This window comes from Gambusia affinis, linkage group LG11 (genome assembly GCF_019740435.1).
Source record: "Gambusia affinis linkage group LG11, SWU_Gaff_1.0, whole genome shotgun sequence".
Classification (NCBI taxonomy): Eukaryota; Metazoa; Chordata; class Actinopteri; order Cyprinodontiformes; family Poeciliidae; genus Gambusia; species Gambusia affinis.
The window spans coordinates 27,852,142-27,877,365 of NC_057878.1; the positions used below are offsets into that span (position 1 = coordinate 27,852,142).

General features: G+C 41.5%; 1 protein-coding gene across 4 annotated transcripts in view; it reads left to right on the forward strand.

Moving 5' to 3' along the window:
• Positions 1-25,224, forward strand: part of spegb (striated muscle enriched protein kinase b) — a 40,943-nt gene that overhangs the window by 10,662 nt on the left and 5,057 nt on the right. For all 4 annotated transcript variants that reach the window (XM_044132488.1, XM_044132489.1, XM_044132490.1 and 1 more), the window contains exons 6-39: positions 38-181; positions 265-447; positions 3,153-3,319; positions 3,465-3,553; positions 4,197-4,372; positions 4,558-4,818; positions 4,899-5,057; positions 5,945-6,134; positions 6,213-6,442; positions 7,292-7,411; positions 7,899-8,003; positions 8,094-8,300; positions 8,373-8,496; positions 9,703-9,875; positions 9,942-10,054; positions 11,527-11,695; positions 11,775-11,871; positions 11,946-12,146; positions 12,235-12,292; positions 13,494-13,571; positions 13,676-13,848; positions 13,925-13,951; positions 14,035-14,187; positions 15,211-15,253; positions 15,354-15,422; positions 15,508-18,169; positions 18,249-18,398; positions 19,202-19,318; positions 19,387-19,554; positions 19,642-19,764; positions 20,856-21,020; positions 21,139-21,871; positions 23,406-23,645; positions 24,515-24,738. In XM_044132488.1, coding sequence (XP_043988423.1) covers positions 38-181; positions 265-447; positions 3,153-3,319; positions 3,465-3,553; positions 4,197-4,372; positions 4,558-4,818; positions 4,899-5,057; positions 5,945-6,134; positions 6,213-6,442; positions 7,292-7,411; positions 7,899-8,003; positions 8,094-8,300; positions 8,373-8,496; positions 9,703-9,875; positions 9,942-10,054; positions 11,527-11,695; positions 11,775-11,871; positions 11,946-12,146; positions 12,235-12,292; positions 13,494-13,571; positions 13,676-13,848; positions 13,925-13,951; positions 14,035-14,187; positions 15,211-15,253; positions 15,354-15,422; positions 15,508-18,169; positions 18,249-18,398; positions 19,202-19,318; positions 19,387-19,554; positions 19,642-19,764; positions 20,856-21,020; positions 21,139-21,871; positions 23,406-23,645; positions 24,515-24,738 — 8,091 coding nt within the window. The remainder of the gene's footprint in view (positions 1-37; positions 182-264; positions 448-3,152; positions 3,320-3,464; positions 3,554-4,196; positions 4,373-4,557; positions 4,819-4,898; positions 5,058-5,944; positions 6,135-6,212; positions 6,443-7,291; positions 7,412-7,898; positions 8,004-8,093; positions 8,301-8,372; positions 8,497-9,702; positions 9,876-9,941; positions 10,055-11,526; positions 11,696-11,774; positions 11,872-11,945; positions 12,147-12,234; positions 12,293-13,493; positions 13,572-13,675; positions 13,849-13,924; positions 13,952-14,034; positions 14,188-15,210; positions 15,254-15,353; positions 15,423-15,507; positions 18,170-18,248; positions 18,399-19,201; positions 19,319-19,386; positions 19,555-19,641; positions 19,765-20,855; positions 21,021-21,138; positions 21,872-23,405; positions 23,646-24,514; positions 24,739-25,224) is intronic.

Below are 25,224 nucleotides of genomic sequence, written 5' to 3' on the forward strand. Positions count from 1 at the left end.
TTATTGCCTGGGGATAACGATGGTTAAAAATGTGTAGATTCCTCAGACGATTCGTACGTCTCTGCTGGAGAAGACCCGATGGAGGCTCCTGTGTTTGAGTTCAGCCTCCAGGATACCGTAGCATCCGCTGGCGCAGACGTGCTGCTGAAAACCATAATCGCAGGAACCCCATGTCCTGAAGGTAACATGTCTTTTTTTTTAAGTTAAAATCCCTGAAAACGAGAACAAGTTGAGTTACATGCCTTACTGTCTCATCTGCTCAAGTTACCTGGACAAAAGACAACATGGACGTCACAGGCAAGCCAAGCTACCTGGTCAAAGTGGAAGGCGAACGACATAGTCTGCTCATAAAATCAGCTCAAACGGCTGACAGTGGGAAATACTGCGTGACTGCAGTTAATCAGATGGGAAGAGCCACCAGCAGCGCCACACTCACTGTTAAAGCAGGTGAGACGTCGCCGCTCAGGTTTTAACCGCTCAGGTTTTAACCGCTCAGGTTTTAACCGCTGTAGTTTTTAACTGCTGTAGTTTTTAACTGCTGTAGTTTTTAACTGCTCAGGTTTTAACCGCTCAGGTTTTAACTGCTGTAGTTTTTAACCGCTCAGGTTTTAACCGCTCAGATTTTAACTGTTCAAGTTTTAACTGCTGTAGTTTTTAACTGCTCAGGTTTTAACTGCTCAGGTTTTAACTGCTCAAGTTTTAACTGCTGTAGTTTTTAACCGCTCAGGTTTTAACTGCTGTAGTTTTTCTGTTTTTGGAAGTTTGAACGGTACAACAGAGCATTACAGCCAGAAATCACGAGGATAAAATCAGAATATTAGCAGGATAAAGTCAAAGTATTCCCTGAAGAAAGTCAAAAAATTATATAAAAAAAGTAGTTTTAATGAGGAAAATCTTCAGTTGTGTTTTTAAGATCTGACTTGCATTATTACGACTTTATTCCCATCTTTTTCCATTAGTCATTATTACAACTATGTTCTTGAAATATTACAATATTATTCTTGTACAACTATTCTGATATTATTACGACTTTATTTTTGTTTAATTTTGACTTTATTCTCCTACCACTATGACTTTACTCTTGGAATATTGTGATTTTGTTCTCATATTATTACAACTTTATTCTCATTATTATGATGTTATTCTTCTACAACTCTATTTTTGTAATATGACTTTACTCTTTATGTTTTACACTTTGCACATCTGCATACAGGATTCCTAAGTTTATGATTAATTATATTCATAATAAAATGAAACTTAGAATTGCACACCCTTGATCCTAATATACAGACACTATTCAGAATAGTGACAGGACTTGATATTATACAACATTTCCTCTGTTTATTTACATTTGGACCAGTATTCCACGTGTTTTGATGTCAATTTAAAGTGGTATAAATTATTTACTTGAATCAATTCAATGTCTTTGGTTTAAACTCATTTCTGCTGTTGGTCTGCTGTTTATTTTGCAGTTTCATATTGAACGTTATTGGTGCTGATCCACAGTCTGAACCCTGAAGGATCCACTTAACCTCTTTAATTTGCAACAGATTACTTTGTAGAACATTTTTCATGTTTCGTGTACCTAAGCTGTCGATAGATTTAAATCAGGTCAGTGTACATAACGTTTGTTTTCAGTCGGTGCTGCTGACTTTATAAAAATCCATTGTTCTATACTTTCTCTTCCCACGCTGCTTTCTCTGCTGCTCCCTCGCCGTTATCTCCCTAAACGAAATGAGTGTGCATGTCTGTGTCTGTGTGTGCGCCACATGCTCCAGCTCAATAACCACACTTATAGTTTCCATAGAAACGACGAGGGGAAACCGAACCTATAAATTTCCCAGCGAGTGTCAGTAGCTGTGCTCACTGTGAACACACTATTGTTTTGATGCAACACAGTTTTCTATTTCAGATGGTAATTATTCGCGGGCGCAGGAGAGGTACGGGTAATTTGTAAACCTATTCAATGCCTGTGTTCTCGCTGAACAGTGCAAAAAGCTAAATAATCAATGTTTACTGAGGCAAAATGAAAAGCCTAATCATAATATTTAAACACTAAAGTCAGTTTTGGATAACTAAAAAAAACAAGTCTGTTAGAAAACAACATGGTGGTTGTCCGCTAACAGTGGATTAAACAAACTTTTTGTTAAGCACTTTAGCTTTGAAAACATTTAGCACATTTTGCTCACTGACTGAATTAATTCACTGTTTTGTAAACTTTCACTTGAATAAAGTTTTGGTTATTAACTGTTAGAGATTTTCCATTTCAATATTCATGCTCTTATTTTGAAGCTTTTTACACAGCAGTTCCTCCCCTGACATTCCCTCTTTATCTATAATAAACTTTATTGAGCAAATGGCAAGTATGCAACAAACAAATGAATGAGGCCTGAAGAAAAATACAACACTTATATAAACAAACAGGGGACGTCAGTTAATTAAACAAATGCACATAAAAACTCACATGAATTGTTTTAGAGCCTTTTTGTTGGGACTCCTCAGGTTCTCAACATGTGGCGCAGCAAATTACGTTCATCCTGACCCAGAATGCATTGCTGGTTCTGCAGTAAACAACTTAAAATCTACAAATGTCCTGCATGTTTTCTCACCAAAGTCTTACTGTGGTCAATTAGGCAAAATCAGTAACAGCGTTAGTAAAACACAACAATAACAATAACAAATTAGGCCCTATGGGGGGGCGCTGTAATGACATATGGTGTGTCATTAACACATGGTGATGGTCATGGTGGAAATTAGCGCGTTAGCGTTAGCTTCTGCTCAATGTGGTGTAGGTATTGTCCTTTAGCCGTAGCAGAGCTAATGTTTAAGATTAGTGCTTCAGAATTAGTGCAGCTAGCTTTTTAGTTGCCACTGTTTTGACTTTTTTAGCAATGCTACATATAGCATATGGGTGTTAATCTGGGTTTGAAGACTGTCTTTTAGTACAAATCATAGTTTTCATTGAGGAACTGCTTATGTGAAGCTAAATTTCTACTCTTTTAAACAGATTGGTGTTGTTCGCAGCCACTCCCAATGAGTTGTAAAAAAGGCGGGAATCGTCAAAGCAACCGCTCCTTTAACCCAGAACTAACTTGGGAGTGGTGCTGAGAGTGTTGATGGATGGAAATTTAACACAACTTTGCTGATCTCAGACTCTGTGCAGGAGCCAAAAGGAGGTTTGCGTGTGCCGATGGAAATCAGCAGCCCGATAACTTCTGACGAAGAGTATTTAAGTCCTTTGGAGGAAGCCACGGACTTCGGACCTCAAGAGCCGAGACGAAATATTGACACAAGATTCAGGGAACCTCCTGCTTTTCTGGTCAGACCATCGAGGACAAACTGAAGCTGATTTACTTCAAATTTTAATTATTTTTTCTGTTGTTTTTTTTATTTTAACCATTTTAGAGCATGGGAATGTGTATTTAACGTTGTATTTTACTCATTTTTTGTTGCATTTTTAACAGGCAACAATGGCCGACCAATCTGTCAGTGAAGGACAGGAAGTCACCATGTCTGTTCGGATTGCAGGACAACCGAAGCCCATGCTCTACTGGTACGTTCCAGATTTACACGAGTTCAAATGAGATTCAGGACATTTTCTGGGCTGAGCAGCTTCATCAGGTCGTCAGTTTATAGCTGGTTCGACTCCCACAGCCGCAATAACTTGGAATAAAAATTAAAAAAAATCAAATGAAAAGTCAAATTCTAAGTTTAAAAAAAAAAAAATTAAATTGAAATTTTTTTACACTTGCAATTTTTCCAGTTCAAATATTTTTTTACAGTTTCAAACTTTTTTTCTTTTTTTCTCTATTTCGTAATTGAAAATTATTTTTCAATTTCAAAATAATGTTTCAGCTTAAATTCTTTTTTAAACTTTACGGCTCCAGTTTCTCTCCATAGACAAAGAGTCATGTTGTTCTGTGTTTTTCAGCGTTATGTAACGTTTAGCGCTGCATTATTTTTAACTGCTCACATCAGCTCTGTCCTCTAAATAATCAGTCAGGCTGAATCATTCATGTGGGCCGAAGAGTTCATCGTGATTTAAAACCACAATAGCAGAAAATAAAGAGCGATGAAGGAACGCCGCCCACCACAAGACTGTCAAACCAAAACAGAGGAACATGTAACAATCCTCTTCTCTCAGTCAGCAGGATAACCTCTGGATTTAAATATTTAATTTTTGTTGCTGTTTTCAGGCTGAGGGACAGAGTGACGGTGAAGTCTGACGCCCGTCACGTCGTTCGGGAGGCGGCGGACGGCGCCTTCGAGATGACCATCAGGTCTGCGGCCAAATCCGACTCTGGAGTTTATACGTGTCGCATCATCAACGAGTACGGCACCAAGCAGTGCGAAGCCAGGCTGGAGGTCAAAGGTCAGGTGCACAGATGGCTCCTTCCTTCTTTCCTTCCTTCCTTTCTCCTCTCTTCCTTCCTTCCTTCTTTTGTTCCTCCTTTCCTTCTCTGCTTTCTTTCCTTCCTTCCTTCCCTTCACATTCAGTAAAATCTCTTATCTCATCTCTCTCTCATTTTAGTTTCCATGTCTCTCTCTCTCTCTCAGCTCCTGCGGTCGAGCCAGGTCTGTCCGTCGTTCGCCCGGTGAGGGACATCACAGCGAAGGCTGGAGAGACGGTTCTGTTCGAGTGTCACGCCGTCGGGCCGAAGGACACCGACGTGGACTGGCTGGCGGACGGGAAGCTGATCCAGCCCGCCCTGCTGAACTGCAAGATGCACTTCGACGGCAGGAAGTGCCGCCTGCTGCTCAACTCCGTCCACGAGGACGACAGCGGGACGTACACCTGCAAGCTCAGCACCGCCAAAGGTTCGGACCTGGAGAACGTGAGACGCAAGATGGCCGACGCTGATGTCACCTAATCGCTGTTCTTGGGTTTCCACTTTCAGAGGAAGTGACGTCAAGCGGAAAACTCAAAGTGATTCCGTCACTGGAGCCTCTGTTCACTCGGAAGTTGGACGTTCTGGAAGTGATTGAGGGTCGAAACGCTCGGTTCGACTGCAAAGTGAGCGGGACGCCGCCGCCGAACGTCCTCTGGACCCACTTCGGTACAAACACACTACAAACAAACACATTACAAATAAACACGCTACAAACAAACACACTACAAATAAACACACTACAAACAAACACACTACAAACAAACCTGAGTGCAGATGGCCACCCACCTTCTTCAAATCTAACTAAATGTGCTTCAAACGTTTGTGCAGCAAAAATTTCCTTTGTGCCGTAATCGTTCTAAAGGATATCAATAAATATTTTCATCAATATCTTCAAACCAAAAGCAGCACAAACAGAGTTGAGTTGATTGACACCAAATTTGATTTTGTAAATATGAAACTTTTTTATTAATATCTTTAAAATGATCGCAGCACAAATGAACATTTTTGCTGCATAAACGTTCAACACTAATTTTGTCTGAGGCTGGTTGACCTTTGGTGACCTCTGGAAACATTTATTAATATCTGTAAAATGATTGCAGCACAAACATTTGACTCTAATCTTGTCAGATTTGGGTGATGTTGGAGGGGCGTTGACCTTTTGACTTTTAAACATTCGTTAATACCGCCAAAGCAAAAGCAGCACAAATGTAGATTCAAATTTGATTGAAACCATTTATGTTTGATATGAAGAATGTGGGAGAGCTAGTGACCTTTCATGACCTTTGGAAACATTTATTAATATCTTTAAAATGATAGCGGCACAAACAAAAGTTTTACAAGAAAATCTTGAAGGAAAACTACATAACTTGGTTATGCATGCAAAAAATGGAAGTTTCAGTGTGACCTAGTCAAAGTCCAGACCTATATTTGGTTGGGGAAACCCAGGTTTTCTGTCTGATAAATAGTTTTCTTGATCTGCAACATTTTAGTTTGACAAAAGAAGCAGAAACAGCTGATGTGATCTTCCCCCCCTCTGTGCCTCTTCTCTTCAGACCAGCCGCTCATCGAAAGCGAAGACGTCAGGATGGTCCAGGAGGGCGGCCGCCATTCTCTCATTATTTCCCACGTGACGAGTGACGACGAAGGTTTTTACACCATCAGAGCCCGAAACGCTCACGGAGAAGCCGAGAACTCTGCTGAACTCTACATCCAAGAGCCGCGGCCGGCCATCTCCTCTCAGATGTAGGAAGACGTTATTCGCCTGGAACTCATAAAGCTGTGAAATATTCCTCCCTGAGCCGCGTCTCTCTTCCCTCTCAGGGCCAAACTGGAGAAGATGCCCTCCATCCCAGAGGAGCCCGAGGTCCCGGAGAACGAGGTGGAGCGCTTCACCATGCCCGACTTCATCAAGCCTCTCTACGACCTGGATGTGATCGAGGGGAAGGAGGCGGTGCTGAAGTGCAAGGTGGCCGGCCTGCCGTATCCGACCATCGCCTGGTTCCATAACGGCCGGAGGATAGAGAGCACCGAGGACAGGAAGATGACGCAGTGTAGGCGGAGCTACGCCAACGCTTTGCTACTTCAGCTAAACCTGCACTCACATCTACACTCTGAATTTTATCACTTGCAAAATAACTCCAGTGAGATTGGATGAAAACTCACAGTTGGGCATTGACTAGGCCATTTTAACACACGACCATGCATTTCTCTAAACTGTTGGGTTTTTACTGCTGGAAGTTGAAGCAGCGTCTCAAATCTTCTGCAGTCACCAGTGGTGGACCCCGCTAGCTAAAAGTTACCAAAAATAAAAATCATAAACAGTCATTCTGCTAACGCTAAACCAATATACCTAAATGGCATTTAGCAGAAGCTAATGCTAATGCGCTAATTTCAAACATGTTGATGAACACAATCTGTTGTCCTAAATAGCCCAGTAAATTTCTTTAGAATTTATCCATAAAACTTTATTTAACTTAATTTAAGCGACGGCTATTAGCAGATTAGCGGAAGTGTAAAAACCACTGGCAGTCAGTAACAGGTTTCCACCAGGAATGTCGTGTTTTTAGCTCCATTCAACTCCAACCAGCTTCACTGTCCGTCTTAAAGAAAAGTCTCCCCTCAGCATGATGCTGACATCACCATGTTTTATGTGACGATGGTTTTTCAGGGTGATTTGCAGTGATATCTAACATGTGTTGATGACACAACATGTTACATCAACAGGAAAAACTTATTTAGAGGAAGCTAAACGTTTTCAAAGTTAGCAAAAGAGATTAGTTCTGCTATTAGAGCATTAGCGGATTAGCAGCGGGCATCAGGATGATCATTTATTTTGTTCAAGAATCCTTCCAACAAAAATCGAGACCAACTTGTAAGATCTGCTTTTCTTCTCTCTGCAGTCCGTGACGTTCACAGCCTGGTCATCCGCTCTGTGTGTCACGCTCATGGTGGCGTTTATAAGAGCGTGATCGCCAACAAGGTGGGAAAGGCCACCTGCTACGCACATCTCTATGTTACAGGTAATTGTATCTTTGTTTTCCGCTTAAATTTCTACAAGTACTCCATAAGGTCTTCATCTATAGTCCCCTGACTTTCTGAAGGCCAGTCCAGGCCTGGTACCTCAGCAGAGTACCAACAAACCAAAGCCACCATCGTTTTAGGAACTGGACCTTCAGAACCCCCTGAGAGTAACTGATCAAGACCCCGTCAGACACTAGATTTCCATGCAGGTTTGCTTTATAATCACAAGAATTTTGGAAAAGTATAGAATCTAAATATTTATCAGATCTGGAAAATTTGGAGAATACATTTCTCCATTCTCTAAAGCTCCATCCAACCCTTCCTCTTTCTTACAGGAAGGGTTGGACACTGTGGAAATGTTTGAATTCATTGGGAACTTTTGCATGTATTTATTAATTTTGCATTGATGGTGGGAAAGTCTGGAGTTTTGACATGAATATTGCATGGGAACTCTTCAATCTCCCTCCAACACATTGTCATTCACAGATATTCTTCCTGATCCTCCTGATGGTACTCCAGTGATTGAGTCCATCACTGGAAAAACCATCACTTTGAGCTGGAAGAAACCCAGAAGGTTGGACCCTTCCATTGGTACGTAGGACCATTAAGGACATGACTTCAGACCGCAGACACAGATTCAACCCCTGACTTAAGTTTCAGTGAGGTCTTGATCTCTTCCAGATCCCAACTCCCTGATGTATGCCATCCAGCAGCAAGCACTCGGCTCCATCCAGTGGATCATAATCGCCTCTGGTCTGAAAGAAACCACCTACGTCATCAGCACCCTCTCCAAAGGCGTCCGCTACGCATTCAGGGTCCTGACCATCACCTCCAAAGCCTTCAGCAAACCCTCCCCGGCCACCGATCCGGTCCAGCTCCTGGACAGAGGTAAGGTCCGGTCTGGTAATCCGTCAGTAGACGATAGTGAGTTATTAAATGCTCTGTGTGGTTTCGTTTAAGGTCCGTACCGTCAGGAGGCTCCAGTGATCATTGATAAACCAGACATCGTGTATGTGATTGAAAACCAGTCAGTCACATTCTCCATCACTCTGAATCATGTCAACACTGCAGTCACCTGGAAGAGGTACCGACTTGATTTATCTACACGTTTTATGTTTAGATGAATGGAAAGATATTTACTCTTCCTGCATCCCAAAATAGATTTATCCTGGGGAAAATGATTTGATATACCACAGATTTCCCCACTTCCAAACAATGGTATGTAATTTTCCTCATAGGTACACCTCAACGGTGAGAGACAGAATCTAAGAGAAGAATATTGTACGCCACTTTTGTCACAACTCCCTTAATGAACTGTTCTTTGGCAATGCTTGCCTGCGAAGGAGGCAAGAAGAATCCCTTTATTGGTGAGAGGAAGGACAGGAAGTATAGGAAGGACAGGAAGTATAGGACGTATAGGAAGGATAAGACGATAACTCCTATCCGCAATCACCACCTTCCTTCAGTAAAGAACCTTCTCCATGGGCGTTACTTTTATCGGTTCCACCTTTACCTGATTTGTCTCTATTGTCAGATCCTGTGCGGTTCCTCCCCATATTTTGAAACCGCCTCAGTGGTGATACAAGCTATCGCTAGGTGGCTATTGCACACAAGCCATTGGATTGGCAGTGGGCTGTGTTTGTTGATTGTCCCGTGGGTTCCTGCTCAAACAACATCTCAACAAATCCGCAACGAGACCATAGTAGTTGGCGAGAAGGTGAGCTGAAAATGCCACAATTTGAGCTGGCTTGCCTCGTCAACTGGACTGCCGGTGGAGATACACCCAACCTGACTATAACCAAACCAACATTAGCCGGCTACAGTGAGACTTGACAATGGAGAAAGGTCTTAAGAGCATTGAAGATGGGTCGTGGTTGGGTCTTCCAGCACGACAATGACCCAAAACCCACAGCCAGGGGCTACAGAGTGGCTCCAGAGAAAGTATTTCATGGTCTGCAGTGGCCTAGCCAGACTGGAGGCAATAGAAAGTTGCCCAGTGAAAACCCCAAACCCTTAAAGATGTTTGGAAACCTGGTCATGAACTATAAAAAACTGACCTCTGAAATGATAAACAAAGGTTTCCGGACCAAATGTTTCTGTGTCTCCATTGTGTGAAATACCAAATTCATGCAATTAATTATTTAAGAAAAATCATAGAATAAAAGTTTCTTTATTTCTGTCTCCCACAGTTGAGGTGTAATGAAAATTACAAACCTCTCCATTCTTTGTTAGTGTTAGCTTATTTTGAGGTTGGAGTCTCTCAAACTGATGTAAAACCAAATGTCTCCAGGAAAGGAGTAACTCTGACCAACAAGCCCGGCCTGTATGAGATGGCGATGCCAGACGACGACCAGCACACGCTGAAGCTGCTGAAGGTGAAGAGTTCGGACGTCGGTGAGATGACCTTTGTGGCCACCAATGAGTTTGGAAGCGACAGCTGTAGCTTCAGCGTGGAGACGGCCGGTAGGGGAGACGCTCCTCTGTCCATCCGTCCATCTGCAGGTTTTTTAACTGAAACTCTGTCCACAGCTGCGCCGACATTTGAGACGATCATGGAAGACCTGGACGTCTGTTCTGGGGAGACGCCTCGCTTTGCTGTGGTCGTGGAGGGCAAACCTGTCCCTGACATCCTCTGGTTCAAGGTGCTAATTCCAAGTGTTTCATGGAAACTTTCCCTTTAGGAGATTTCTCTAAAATATCTTATATCTAGGCACGATGCTGCTTGATTTGCTACTGGTTGGTGTTTGCAAAGCTGCCGATTCAGGAGCACCGTTTGGTCTCCTTGCTGCTGATTGGCTGAGCACCACCAAGCTATAATAAGGAAAGCTGTAGATGTTAGCTTCTGCTGTAGTGCTAAGACGGTTTCCATATTAATGTACATTAGGATTTATTTGTTAAAATTAGCAATATTTAAGTCTCAAATATTTGTGGATTTCAGCCATTCGGGAGCTTTTCTGCTCCACTTTATGATGTAAACATACAAACCTTGACTGTGGATTACATGGAGTGGTGGCAGCATCATGATTTTTAGTGATTTGTTCACTGATTTATAACCATCTATGGATCTAGACTTTCAAAATGACACCAGAGAATCACAAACAAGCGGCTGAGAGCAGATCCTGGAGATAAAGATTCACAAATCTTTGTCACTCACAGCATCCTCCACAGTCGTCGGCTCTCCTGGTAAAGATGTGCACAAAAGCCTTTAAATAAATGGTTGTTATGGAGACTTTGCTGCAGTTCTCCAACGGTGAGATGTTTTCGCCTCCGTTAGCGTCCTCCTCGCTGTGTGGTGGAAGATAAACTCTGGTCCTCATCCAGCTTAGATTGTCTCACTTCCAGCTGGTTTAAACGTTTCCGTTATTCTTCTGACTGCAGACGTCGACAGATTCTGCAAAGCAAAATTTTCAATTAAATATTTTGGATATGAGCCACAAAAACATCCATGACTGGAAAGGAGGGTCTGCTAGTCGGTCCAGGTCGGGATTTAAACCCAGGACTTTTATTTTGTTCTTGAGTTTTGAATCCTATTTTAATGGGAAACTTTCCTCATTATAACAAGATATAAAATGAATTATATAAAATATATGAAACTCTTCTATAACATCACAAGATTTAAATCTCGTTAAAATGCAAACCACATTAAAAGTAGACATTTTTGTGTTTTAATGAAATGAAAAACATGTTAAAATGAGAAAGTTTCTCGTTATGAAACCAGTTTTATATCTTGTTACTACAAGAAAGGTTCTTGTTTATCAAATATAAAATACACTTGTTTGATAAATTATAACTTGTTAAAAATCCCAAGACTTGTTTCTGTTTCACTGTTGTGACCTTTCTTATTTAAGAGATAAGATATTTTGGTTTCAATGTGATATAGATCTTGTTATAAAGAACCTGTTAAAACAACCAAGTTTCTCATTTAGATGAGATCCTGCTGGAGCATAAGATTATCCTGCAACGATACAATGAGCAAAATTTATGCCACTTTGGTTCCGGTAATCATCCAGATATCAGAAACAACACCTTCCTCATTAACCAACAGCGACCAAAAGACTTTAACAGTTCCAGCTTTTCTTTGGGATTCTGACAAAACGAGAGCTTTGACCTCCAGGGGGACGTCCTGCTGTCAGAGAGCAGCCACTACACCTTCGTCTATGACGACAGCGAATGCTCCCTGGTGGTCCTGAACGCGCACCCTGAGGACTCCGGCGTGTACACCTGTACGGCCCGAAACCTGGCCGGATCCGTGTCCTGCAAAGCCGAACTCACCGTTCATCAGGGTAACGGCTCACACATGCAGCCGTTAAATTAAATGAAGTTACTGCATGCAGCGTTTCAGCTGTCGGTCTGTTCCTGCAGCTAAGAGGAAGGAGGAACCCATTGATGATGAGGAGAGTATCCTGAGGAAGATGCGCAGACTGACTGATTACTACGACGTCCACAAGGAAATTGGAAGGTGAAGCGAGCTTTTTTTAGAAATACTTCTGGATTTATGAGAAGTTTTCAAGCTCTTACTTTCTTTCACCGCAGGGGAGCATTTTCCTACGTGAAGCGGGTGAAGCAGAAAGCCACCAAAATGGAGTACGCCGCAAAATTCATCTCGACTCGAGCGAAACGGAAGGCGTCGGCTCTGAGAGAGATGAGACTGCTGTCCAAGCTGGACCACGAGAGAGTCCTCTACTTCCATGACGCCTTTGAGAAGAAGAACGCAGTCGTCATCATCACAGAGATGTATCCTACAAAAGAGCAAAACGTTTCCACAGATCATTCAACATGCATCAGGTCTGCTGGGTGAAAAAGCCTTAATTCATGTTTGAAGCTGCCATGAGGAGCTGCTGGACAGATTTAACAGGAAATCCACCATCCTGGAGTCTGACGTAAGCCCTGCGTTTAAGTCACAGATCTTTGATTTTTGATTAGAATCAGAACCAGATTATTTTGGCCTTTAAAAACAAGAAGGCTTGCTGCTTGCATTGCAACATGAGGTAAAAATCCTGCAGCATTTATACAAGATATCATCAAGCAAATCCCACCTATTTCTATGTAAATTATAGAAATGAAAACGGCCTGCGACTCTCAAAGACCAGCGCTGTTTGTAAGACGAAGTTAGCATCTGGTAAACTTGGAAGAAGAAAAAGACAAAAAAGTGACTTTAAGAGGAGAGAAATTTAATATGCTTAATCTTATCTTCAGCTAAGGCTGCCTAATATTGAGATTTCTCTTATCTACACATAAATAATAAAAACAGAGAATAAGATCCAGTTTTTTGTTCAAAATTCAAAACTTGCAGTTGGAGACAAATCCAGTAGATAGGATTTCATTTGTAGACATTTTTAAACATTTAACTAATAAATAAATTAGACTTTGGTTAGAAGCTATGATAGCTAGCCGCTACATGTTTAGCATTGAGATGCTATATTAGGCTTGAAAAGCTTTGCTGATATGCTAACTCCTTCTAGCACAAATAAAACACAGCAGTTTGTTTTTAGCATTCAGTCAGATCAATTTTTGTAGCCAAGGTTAATCCACCATAGGCCAGGAGAAGCAGCTTTGTCGTCCATCATTGGACGGATGTCGCTTGTGCGTCAGATTTACGGGTGTACCAGAAACGCACAGATACAAAGCTTCCGGCCAGAACTTTTGTATGCAATAAAAAATGTGATTAGTTGTGCTAAAAATGTTCAAAACTAATCAATTAATTCATCAGAATTGACATATTAAATAGAAATATTTCCTGTTTAATCTGGACTTGGTGCAGTTTTGTACTGACACATCATTAAAGCTACTTGCTTTGTGAATCTGATGCACAGACGGATCACAATGGGAAGAAAATCCAGCTTATTCTTCAACGATTCTGTATTTTTCTCATTAAATTTGTTTTGGTGCTTCTTTTGTGATCATTTTTATTCAACTCATTAATCGTGGTGCAGCTTTCTTTAGAGTTTAGGAAGAAAGTCAGAACTGAATGAGCAGAGAAGAAGAAGAGACGGTATCTCAACATCATGTTTTTAAGAAAGAACCAGTTCTGACATATAAAGTATAATTATGTGACAAATAGCAGCTGTTTTTGTTCAACAGGTGCGTTCATGTGTGCGACAGCTGCTGGAGGGACTGGACTACCTTCACCATCTGAACATCATCCACCTGGACATAAAGGTAGAACTAGATGGAGCGTCTCCCTTCCCACTGCTGCTCTACATAATTTTATAGATGTGTTTCTTCCTGCCGACGATCATTTTGTGTGTTTGTATTATTTCCAGCCCGATAACATCCTCATGGCGGATCTCCAAAGCGATCAGATCCGTTTGTGTGATTTCGGAAACGCCGTTGAGTTCACGCCTGATGAGGCTCAGTACTGCAAATACGGCACGCCTGAATTTGTTGCACCAGAAATCGTCAACCAGACGCCTGTTTCAAAAGCCACCGACATATGGTAGACGTCCTTTAATGTAGAGCACCTTTAATGATTGTTGGACGGTTTTAAAGAAGCCTTTGGTTTATGTTCACAGGCCTGTCGGGGTGATATCGTACCTGTGGTGAGTAAAACCTAAATTAGGTTTTAATTTCTGCGTTTCTCCTCCTGATTTTCTGTATTTATTGAATTTTCCTCTGTTGGCAGCCTGACTGGAATCTCCCCGTTTGCCGGGGAAAGCGACCGCAGCTCCGTCCTGAACATCAGGAACTACAATGTGGCTTTTGAAGAGAACATGTTTGCTGATCTTTGCCGAGAGGCGAAAGGGTTTATCATCAAACTGCTGGTAGCGGACAGGCTGTGAGTAACTAGCAAAAGAAACTATTTGTCTCATTAGCATAGGTCTGTGTCAATTCTTTTGCATTTCGCTGTATTACAACCAGTGGTGGACACTGCTTACTGAAAAGCTAGCTACGCTAACCCTTAGTTCCGCTAAATGCTAACGTGCTACACCAGCATGATTGCAAACGTAAAACTACTTGAAGGATTATTAACCATCGAAAACAAAAACTTCAACACATGTCAAATTTATTCAACTGAAAGTTTACAAAACAGCCAAATAAATTACTATAAAACTTTAGCGGAGTTAAGTGCATTAAATATTTTCAAAATTAGCTTAAGCACTAAAACGCTATTAACACTTTAGCAGATTAGTGGAAGTGTGCCTATCACTGCATGTGTGTTTGCTATTTTCAAGAAATAGACAGATATTTTCAAACAACTTACTGATTTATTTAAAACAATATTGTCAAAATAAATGCATTTCCCTTGTAGAAACTGTAAAAGTGTCTATCAACAAGATACCCAAATTGTTTTAGGATGTCAAACTAATAATGGGGCCACAAAAAAGCTTTTCGAAATAAAAAAAAATTTACCTGTCAAGTGCAAATTTTGTTACTTTTTAAAATGCAAATTAAATTTGATTTATTATCACACCAAAAAATATAATTAGACTATTTTAAACCTTTTGCTCAATGAAAAATGAGCTCCGTTAGTTTGCTCACCATTGATTACAACATTGAATTTTTATCAAACAAAACTTGTATTAATAATGTTAATTCCTCCACTTAACACCAAACTGATATGAGTCATGCTAAACAAGGTTCTTTTGTTTTTCCATTATGTACATTTTTATACATAATGTGACTGATTTACTTTGAAATCTTTGATTTTTTTTCAGCAAATAGTGGTTTACATAGATAAATTCTGAGCTCCTGCTAGTTTCCCAAATACCACTAAACCAAAATATAATTTTACGCAAAGAAAACACATTTGAACCTGAAACATTTCATTTGCTCATAACTTTGTGTAATGTGTTTCTAGGAGACCCGATACTCAGGAGTGTCTTCGACATCCGTGGTTCAAGGTGAGAAATAGTCACTGATCCATTCTTCGAGTTCCACGTGACAATTTGAAGATGGCCTTCCTAAATAATTACTTTTGAAAACTGTCAATGCCGTATTTAGATACTAAGCAAGGGGAAGGCCATCAGTACAGAAGGTCTGAAGAAGTTTGCTGCTCGCAGAAAATGGCAGGTAAAGCAGGTTATTTCCATTTCTTATGATGAATTTCCTCCAGACATTGATTTGTAGTTGTAACGTTTTGTTGCTTATTTTTTAGCGTTCCATAATTGGCTATAAGTCAAAAATGGTCATGAGATCCATACCAGAGTTGCTGAACGATTCCTCGAGCCACACCTCCATTGCCGTCCAGAAGCACCAGAAAGAAGGCTCACCCCTGCCATCTTCATCGTCTGATTCAGACGAAGACATTGATGAACTTCCTTTTATTCCAATGCCACTCAACATGGACTTCTCTGGGTCAAGAATGTCACTGGATGACATTCAGACCAATGAGCAGGAATCAGGAAAGGAGAATGAAACAAGTTTATCTTCCCAACGTCTGGAGGCCATGGAGTTTGACTCTCAGGAGCAGGACGCGGTAAGAGGGGAGGCCGGGGGGAAAGGCCGTCTTTGGAAACGATCATCGGAAGACAACGACAGGGGTTTCTCAGAGGAATCACCTCTGAGCGAACTGATCCAAAAGTCAGAACAATCCAGAAAACCCCTTAGAAGAGGATCAAGCATGGAGTCTGACAAGGTGGAAGGAGGCCGGAAAAGAGGGGAACTACGGCGTGGTGGTTCGGCCGACAGTGCTTTGCTGCTTCGGATTACACCTGAGGAAGGAGCGGGAGAAGAAAACCCTGAGGAAGGACGGAGAGTCCTAAAGAAAGCTGTGTCCATGGAACTACCGAGAAGGAGCACCAGCCCTGGAACCGCAAAAATGAGTCAGGAAGACTATGCTCTAAAACTGGAGTTAATGAGGCAGCGACTGCTTCGTGGTGGTTCTGTAGACAACAAGATGAGTGGCCTGAGAGGACCTCTTTTAGAAACATTAGGGATGGGAGACGAAAAGCGAGCAATACCTTCAGATCGCTACTCTCGCACTGTTCGTCTGGGCCCACCTCCACTTACCAGAGCTGCATCCAGTGACTTTCCAAGGGATGAGGTGCCTAAACCTAAAGTTCTACGTAAAAGCACTTCTTTCAGTCAAGGGGATTCAGAACCTATAGCTTTACATCGACGATCAGGAGCACCTTTGGAGATTCCTGTCGCACAAGTAGAAGGAAGGCGGCTTAAAGAAGCAATTTCCATGTCGGCTCTAACGGAGCAAACCAAGCTAGACTCCCGTCCAGAGACTCCCAGGGAATCTTCCCCAAAACCACCAACTCCAGAGCCAGTTGTGCAAGAAAATCCATCCAAAACAGAGAGTCAGGATTCACTGATGGAGAAAGAGGTTCGAACAGATGAGACTGTGAGTGAAAAGATGGATGGACTGACTACAGACAGTAATTTTGATGAAAGATCTAGCACAAGTGGATTCTCAGAGAAGGACATGAGTATTTCAGAAGAACCATTGACTGAAGGAGATAACATGGGCCAGAGTATCCACACACCTTCTGATATGGCCCAAACCTCTTTAGCAGAAGAGAAAATGCAAGAGGAGAAAGAGAGCGAAAAGGTGTACGAAGAAAAACAAGAGTTGGTAAAAGAAGACGATGAAATAGTTGACTATGCAGTTGAGTCAAAAGCTAAAGAAAATGCAGACAAGAAGACAAGTACTCCAATAGCGTCTTCTGAGATGATCATAAGCACAAGTTCAGTTATGGTGAAACCAACGCAAGAACCTTACCAGCCCCCAGGCGCTGTTACTTCAACATATATAACACCCTCACCTCCTACCCGAGTTGTTCTTCCAGATGGAAGAGTGTCAGCTTATGCCAGCATAATGCAGACCATCATGGTGCCTTCTCTTCAACCTCCGAACGAGACGCCCCTTTCCCCTTCCACTCCAGTTGTTGTTCCAGCCAATACTGGCACATCCTCTGACTTACTCAGTTCACCAAAGCCAATCATGTCAACCACCGAGCACCCTGCAGTCTACTCTAGAGTCGCATCGCCAGAAATGATCACAAAAGAACCCAGTCCGCCGAAGACCTATTCACAAACGTCACCCCAGCAAGAGGTCTCAGCTGGAGCTGACTTAGAAGATATGACCTCTGAAGAGGTTTTTGAGGCCCGCTTCAAAAAACGTGAATCTTCCCTCACAAGGAGTCTGAAGTTTCTCTCAAGATCAAAGAATGAAGACAGTACACCGGCCATGCAGGCAACATCAGACACATCTGAAGAGATATACAGGCCTGGGCCGATTGGCGCTCCTTTACAGTTAGCCTCAAGAAGACTTGAGGAAAAGTCCAAGTCGGTCCAAGACCTTCGTGAAGCTCAAAAGGATCAAGGGTTCATGAGGAGACTCTCTATGCGCTTGAAGAGAACTCCATCGACAGAACGCACAGAAGTACCGAAAGATGACGACTCAGCAAGTTTAAGACATAGGCTGTCTTGGAGTCTTGGCAGACGAGGTTCTCAGGAAAAGAAAGAGGTAGAGATGACCAGGACGGATGGAGAAGGTGATAAGCCAGTAGATGAAAAGGAGCTGAAGAAACCTAATGAATCACCAGTGTTGGCGATGCGGAGAAAGATTGAATCAACCGTGGCAGGGATCTCCACAAGAATTCGAAGTTACTCAGAAGAGAGACGGGCCTCAGAAGACAAGGAAACAAAACGAACACCAATTCTTTCTATGCTTCGTCGATCAACATCAGAGAGTCGAGCTATGAAGCCTATTATTGTTCCTCAGAACCAACTGGCGTCTCAGGCCACTAATGGCGCCTCATCCGAGTCTCTTGACTCGATGTCCAGCCTAAAGTCAGACACATCCAAGGGTATGTTGTCTTGACCTATTTATTATATTTTTAAAAAGTCAATTACAGCTAATGTATATTTTTTACTTTTGCATTTTAGGCATTGAAGTTGAGCGGAGATCCAGATGGGATCGATGGGGCTTGACAAGAGGCAAACGAGACAAAACAGTATCACAGCCTGACCTACCAACGGCCATCTCCCGAGACAACAGTTCCTTACGTTCACGGCAGTACTCCAAATTAGCTTCAGGTACGATGGTGCTGCTGTGTCCTCAAATCAAAACGTTCCTCTCCTCAAAGTTTAGTGTCTTTTTTTCTGCTAGGTTGGTCTTTAATGTGTCTGAGTAGACTGAACCACAACGGTTACTGCTAGCATGTTACATCACAGTCAATGTTATATTTAAAAGTGATCTATTATGCTTCCTTGAACAGGTTTATGGGCTATATGAAACATGTTCATTACATTTTTTGCACAAAATCATTTTTAAATAGAGATTTTAGCTGTTTTCAGGCATCTCGTCACTTTAAATCCTAATAATTTGCTGCTGGCCGTGCCCCCCCCACTCATCGTTTCCACTCGCACTTGAAAATGGCAACAAACAGATGCGCAATTATACAAATGTACGTCTTTGAAAAGCAGAAGTGGAGTTGTCTGCACAACCAACAAGAATGCGGCATGTGTTTTAAGTCATCAACAAAACACTTGTTTTTTCCAGCAGCCATTGTACAGCGCATACAGTGGTAAAACCAGCAAACCAAATGTGCTGGAGCTTTTCTTCGGTTGCTAGGTGACAAGTGGAACTTGGCTGGGGTTGCTAGGTAACAGCGCTGTTCTCATTGATTGTAGTAATCTCGAGGTTTTTTGAAACGGCTTATTTTCTACATACTAAAAACCTATTAACTTTTTGCCAAGAAGCAGCAAATGTACTTTATAAAGTATTTTCGCTGGTTTTTTTAAGCAGTTGAGACCCAAATGGAAGTATAAAAACTTGAAAAAAGTAACATTTGCATAATAGGTCCTCTTTAATGGCGGTTTTCTTCATTCTGGGACAGATTTTCCTCCTGTATTCCATATCAAGCTCAGAGATCATGTCCTCCTGGAGGGTGACCCAGTAACCCTTAGCTGTCTGCCAGCTGGAAGCCCCCATCCACACATCGCCTGGGTAAAAGGTAAGGCTACAAATGTACACTGAAATGTTTTGATGTATTTGTAATATATTTAACATTTTCCTCCTCAGACAAGAAGCCTTTAGAAATGGATGCTAGAATGAACATGATTTCCTGCCCTGATGGCCGACAGCTGCTGATGATCATGCAAACCACCAAAAAAGATGCTGGGGTGTATGAGTGTGTTGCTACGAACCCCCTGGCCGCTGTGTCCAGCTCTTGCACTATATCCCTCGCTCGTAAGAAACACTAAACATTCTAGTTGGAATACTAATATTTGATCTAACAAGAATATATGTATATATAATACATTGTATGTCTTACAGGCCTGCCTAATCGTCCTGGGACTCCAGAGATTCCTCAGAAATATAACAACACGGCGTTAGTGGTGTGGCGACCCTCGGATACAATGGCCCCCTGTACTTACTCTCTGGAGAGGAGAGCAGAAGGTTCTCTGACCCACATGATCCACTGTTTAAGTTCTTATTTTAGTAGATAAATTCAACAATTTGTAACTTTTATGAAGTTTATTCAGTCTAGAAAGAACAAATGCAGTCACCATGACTGTTATCCTGGAACAATTTATGGGAAAAATACTGTAGGTTTAAATTGCTTCTTTTCCAACTTCTGGTAGCAGCTAGCTGTGCTGCAGTGCTACTGACAACATGTATGTTACTGGTGTCATTCACTATAGCAGTTCTACTGCTATGGAACAATAAACCATGTCAAACTGGTACTTTTATAACTTTATAGATTGTATGTAGGGGTGGGCGCTGCTAAGTAATAAGCTAGCTGTGCTAACGCTAAAGCAGAAACCATAAACATTAGTTTTGCTAATGCTAAAGCGCTTTACCAACATGGTATTTAGTGGAAGCTAATGCTAACGTGCTAAAATCAAAACAGTTCATATCTGTGAACCTTTCCACGTATTTGTTTAATTAACACCTTTGGTTGTTTGTTCACATAAGTGTTGAATTCTTTGGTATACCTCATTCGTTCATTTATTGTAGATTTACCATCCACTTGGTAAAGTTTCTTGAATAAAACAGAGGAGAGGAAACAGTCTTCACCCTCTCCAAAATAAGAGCATGAATATGAACTACTTGAAGTTTTACAGTCATTAAAAACAGATGTCAAACTTTATTCCACTGAAAGTTTACAAAATAGTCATGTAAGTTAGTGCTTTGGACTTTATCTGGAAAATAACATTTAGGGGAAGCTGAGTGTGCTAATTGTTTACAAAGTTGACTAAAATGCTAAAGTGCTAAACACTATTAGAACATTATTAGCAGATTAGCACCACTGCATGTCTGTTTACCTTTTCCAAATTTTTCAAGAAATATTGACCTTCTGATTAATTGAATCTTAAACTATAAAACAGCTCCAACTAAAAGGTTTTCAAGTTTAAATGCAAATAAAAATCAACCAGCCCTGGGTAGTTATATCGATACATTCAACTCCATCTTTATTAATTGTGGTACCAAAATATGTTTGGACTGTTTTAAAGTTCTTTAAACAGTCTCTGGCCTCCTTGTTTCAGGTGAAAGCAACTGGCTGATAGTTGCAACCGGAGTGGCAGATTGTTACTACAATGTGACTGACCTGCCAGCAGGGGGCTCCTTCAGGTTCAGGGTGGCTTGTGTCAACAAAGCGGGTCAGGGCCCCTACAGCAACCTGTCAGAGGTTGTGACTCTGGATCCCACTGGTACGTTACCTTATCTGTGTTTCTTATCACCCTGATTTATGGAAATGTTTCTACTTTTAGAAGATTGAATGTGTTTCTTTACAAAGTCACAGTCTGCATTGTAACTTGTCTTCATTAGAACCAGCCAAGTCCAGTTCTTCTGTGGTGGTGAAGACCGTTCCCGCCACCAGTCCAGCGCCCCCTGTGGTCATGATGTCGTCCATGAAAGTGCCTCCCATAAAACCAGCTCCCAGTAAATCCACTACTGTGACCACAGTCCCAACTCCTGCATCTTCAGTGGCCAAATCTCCCTCTCCTGTAGCCATTCAGCCAGCTGTTGGCCATCCTGCAGGAACTGAACCCACCTCAGCTGACCAAGCGCCGGTCACACCCCCGAAAGCCAAGACCTCCATCAGCATCAGTGTCAGCAAACCTCAGACGAAGCTGACGCCTCCGCCTGTTGTTCCACCCAAACCCCAGAGTCCTGTTCTTGCATTCCCCTCGACGACCAACAAGCCACCTTCTCCGGTACCAACGTCTGCTCCTCCAATCGGGAAGCCCATTTCCTCTGTGCCAATGTATGTTCCCGCAGCAACAGCTCGTTCTACGCCGCCTTCTCAAGTTGCTCCCACCCCAGCGACGACAGCGCCCTCCGTCACTCCGCTCGCACTTTCCCCTCCCGTTGTGATAGTGCAGAGCCTGACGCCGGTTCTGCAGGGAGGGGACAGTCGCGGTACCCCAAGTGGACGGGTCACCCCGTCTGGACGGATCACACCGTCTGGACGCAGAACGCCGCTGGGCAAGGCTGGGGAGGGATCTTTACGCCAGGGCGTTCCGCAGAAACCTTACACCTTCATGGACGAGAAAGCAAGGTGAGGTAGCCCACATTATCGAGCACTTTGGGATCCTTCCTGTTTAAATAACGGCAATCTAGGAGTAGGAATCGTTTACCAACTCAATTCGATCCAAAATAGATTTTTGCACTGTAAAAATGAAACATTTTTCCAAGTATTTTTGGTCCAGTTTCTAGTGGAAATATCTTATTACACTTAAACAAAATAAAACTTACAAGAAACTTCTCAGTAAGATTTAGAGAGATTTTATTTTTAGTCAATAATTCCTTAATATTGATGAAAAATTTACTGGCAGATTATTTCACTTGTGACAAAACATTTTTCCATGTTAAAGTGCAGTGAGTCACTTGAAACATATACACATACACACACACATATATATATATATATATATATATATATATATATATATATATATATATATATATATATATATAAATATATATATAAAAAAATATATATAGATATATAAATATATATATATAGATATATATGGTGGATAAACAACAGAGGAAAGCCGTTGTGGTGGATGTGGCAATACCAAGTGACTGCAACATCAGGAAAAAGGAGCATGAGAAACTAGAGAAATACCAGGGCCTAAGGGAAGAACTGGAGAGGGCCTGGAAGGTGAAGACCACAGTGGTGCCTGTGGTCATCGGGACCCTCGGGGCAGTCACCCCCAAACTGGAACAGTGGCTACAACAGATCCCAGGAACAACATCAGACATCTCAGTCCAGAAATGTGCAGTCCTAGGCACAGCCAAGATACTGCGCAGAACCCTCAAGCTCCCAGGCCTCTGGTAGAGGACCCGAGCTAAGAGGAAGAAGAATCACCACCCGCGGTGGGTGAGAAGGGAATTTATTATTATGTATGTATGCATTCAGAGTCTACAATGTTGTTTTCAAGAGACCACTTTCCAGTAATGTAATAATAATAATAATAATAATAATATAATAATACTCTCTCAAAGTTCAGTTAAATTCTAATGAACATTTAGCTCTGGAACTGGAATGAATTTAAAATATCTAAAATAAAATGAATTGTTTGTTTAAAGTCCCGTTAGTTGTAGAAACTATTCTTCCTTTACAAACATTACAAAAAAGACATAATAAAATACCAAAGGCAGCTGATAAAAACTAAATTAAAAATGGAGATAAATAAAACAAACAATAACAGACTTTGAATATAAGTTCAAAATTTCAACAGTTCAATATGAATTCATTATCTATTATAGATTTTTCAAGGTTCTTTTTAAAATTGGCATTATCAGTCATCAATGTAATTTCATAAGGCAACATATTCCAAAAGGATTAATTATAAAGTCTCTTAAAAAATATCTAGTTGAAGACTTTTATCATCCAGTTTTTAATAGAAAGAGAGAAATGATAAATAATGCAAATAGAAACACAAATAAGCAATAAATCAATAGATTGATTTATTGCTTTAAGGTCCCTGTCAGGCCTTGTGCACCAAACAAAATAATTAAAATCCACTTTTGGACCAAAGTGCCTCCCCGGTGTGAACACATGTTAATGTTTCCTCCGCCCTCAGAGGCCGGTTCGGCGTGATCCGGGAGTGTCGTGAGAACGCCACAGGAAACCTCTTCATGGCGAAGATCGTTCCCTACGAGGCGGACACCAAGCAGGCGGTGCTCCAGGAGTACGACATCCTCAAGTCCCTCCACCACGACAGGATCATGGCGCTGCACGAGGCCTACGTCACGCCGCGCTACCTGGTGCTCATCTCTGAGTACTGCAGCGGGAGGGAGCTGCTCTACAGCCTCATAGAAAGGTCCAGAACCGAATCCGGATCGAGCCTGACGTTTCCTACGACACAGGGGTCAAACTCCAGGCCCACGGGCCGAATCCGGCCCGTCACGACTATTTATGGGGCCCTCGAGACTCTAGAGGAGGGTGTCGAAACTTTTTATCACGTGGGCCACAAAAAATGTAAAAACTAGCATCAAGACAAATGAAGTAGTGAAATGGTTTTGTTTTCTGTAGAAAAGGGAGGTTGTTCATCGTAGATCAGGAACATAAACAGGGTTTTTCAGCTTTGCTATATTTAAAGAAAGGCAACTTGATTTCAAATTCTTTTGGACGTTATATAACAAATGTATTCTCATTTATAAGAACAGAATTTAGCGCCACTTTCTTTTAAAATGCTTGCTACATTTAGCCAAATTCAGTAAATTAAATTAAAGTTAATTTTGGTGCATAAAGTCTGTAAAAATCTCTGGATAAATGTGGTTCTACTTATTATAAAAGATTAGTTATTTTGTTGTACCTAACATTTTCCATTATGAGAAAACGATGTTGGTAATAATTTCATCCCAATTTAAAAATAAAAATCTTGAATAAGCCAAATTACTATTATTCTGAAACTGCCTTTGGGGGCCACAAATGGCCCTCAGGCCCCACTGTGGACACCCCTGCTTCAGAGGATCATAAAAATCAAATCAGTTTCAAATAACAATATGAAAATATGTTAAATAATATAATTTAAGGCATACTGATCATAAGTGGAGAAAGCTGTAACAGTTTTAATACGTAGATTTATCAAAACATTTGGTCATAAACCTGGAGGATATTTAAGATCTTAAATATAAAAGTGAGTTTGACGCCACTGTTGGGAGTGAAACGTTCTCCGGTTCCCTCCAGGTTCCGTTACTCTGAGGACGACGTGGTGACGTACATCGTGCAGATCCTCCAGGGTCTGGACTACCTGCACGCGCGCCGCATTCTGCACCTGGACATCAAGCCGGAGAACATCATAGTGACGCACATGAACCTGATCAAGATCATCGACTTTGGCAGCGCTCAGATGTACAACCCTCTGTTCCTCAAGCAGTTCAGCCCTCCGATTGGAACGCTGGAGAACATGTGTAAGAGGAAAACTGTCCCTGCAGTACGGTGGAGTTACTTGAGTTACTATTTTTAGATTCTAAAAGGAAGAGATTCTTTACCTTGGATCATTTGTTGGTCTTTCCATGTTTAGGTTTTACACTTTTTCCACTAGAGAGAAACAAACAAGACTTGAATTAGTGATTCAAATTATTAATTGAGTTATTCCAAAGTTGATCAATCTTGTGCTTTATTTCTTCTGTTTTTTAATCATCACATCCGTAGCGTCACTTCATGGCAAATCAGTTTGATTGATAAAGTTGAAGCAGCTGGATGAGTGAAACTTAAATTAGTTTTTTTAAGTTTTTATATTTCTAAACAAAACCGCATAAAGTGGATTTTGTATCAAACTGTTTGGACCGTTTCTCTTTCCTGTTCTGGAATTGGCCGCCATCTTTATTTCTGTATCAACTGGCTCAGCCTAAGATGGCCAACAGCGCCCTCTACTGGATGATGGACAAACTACA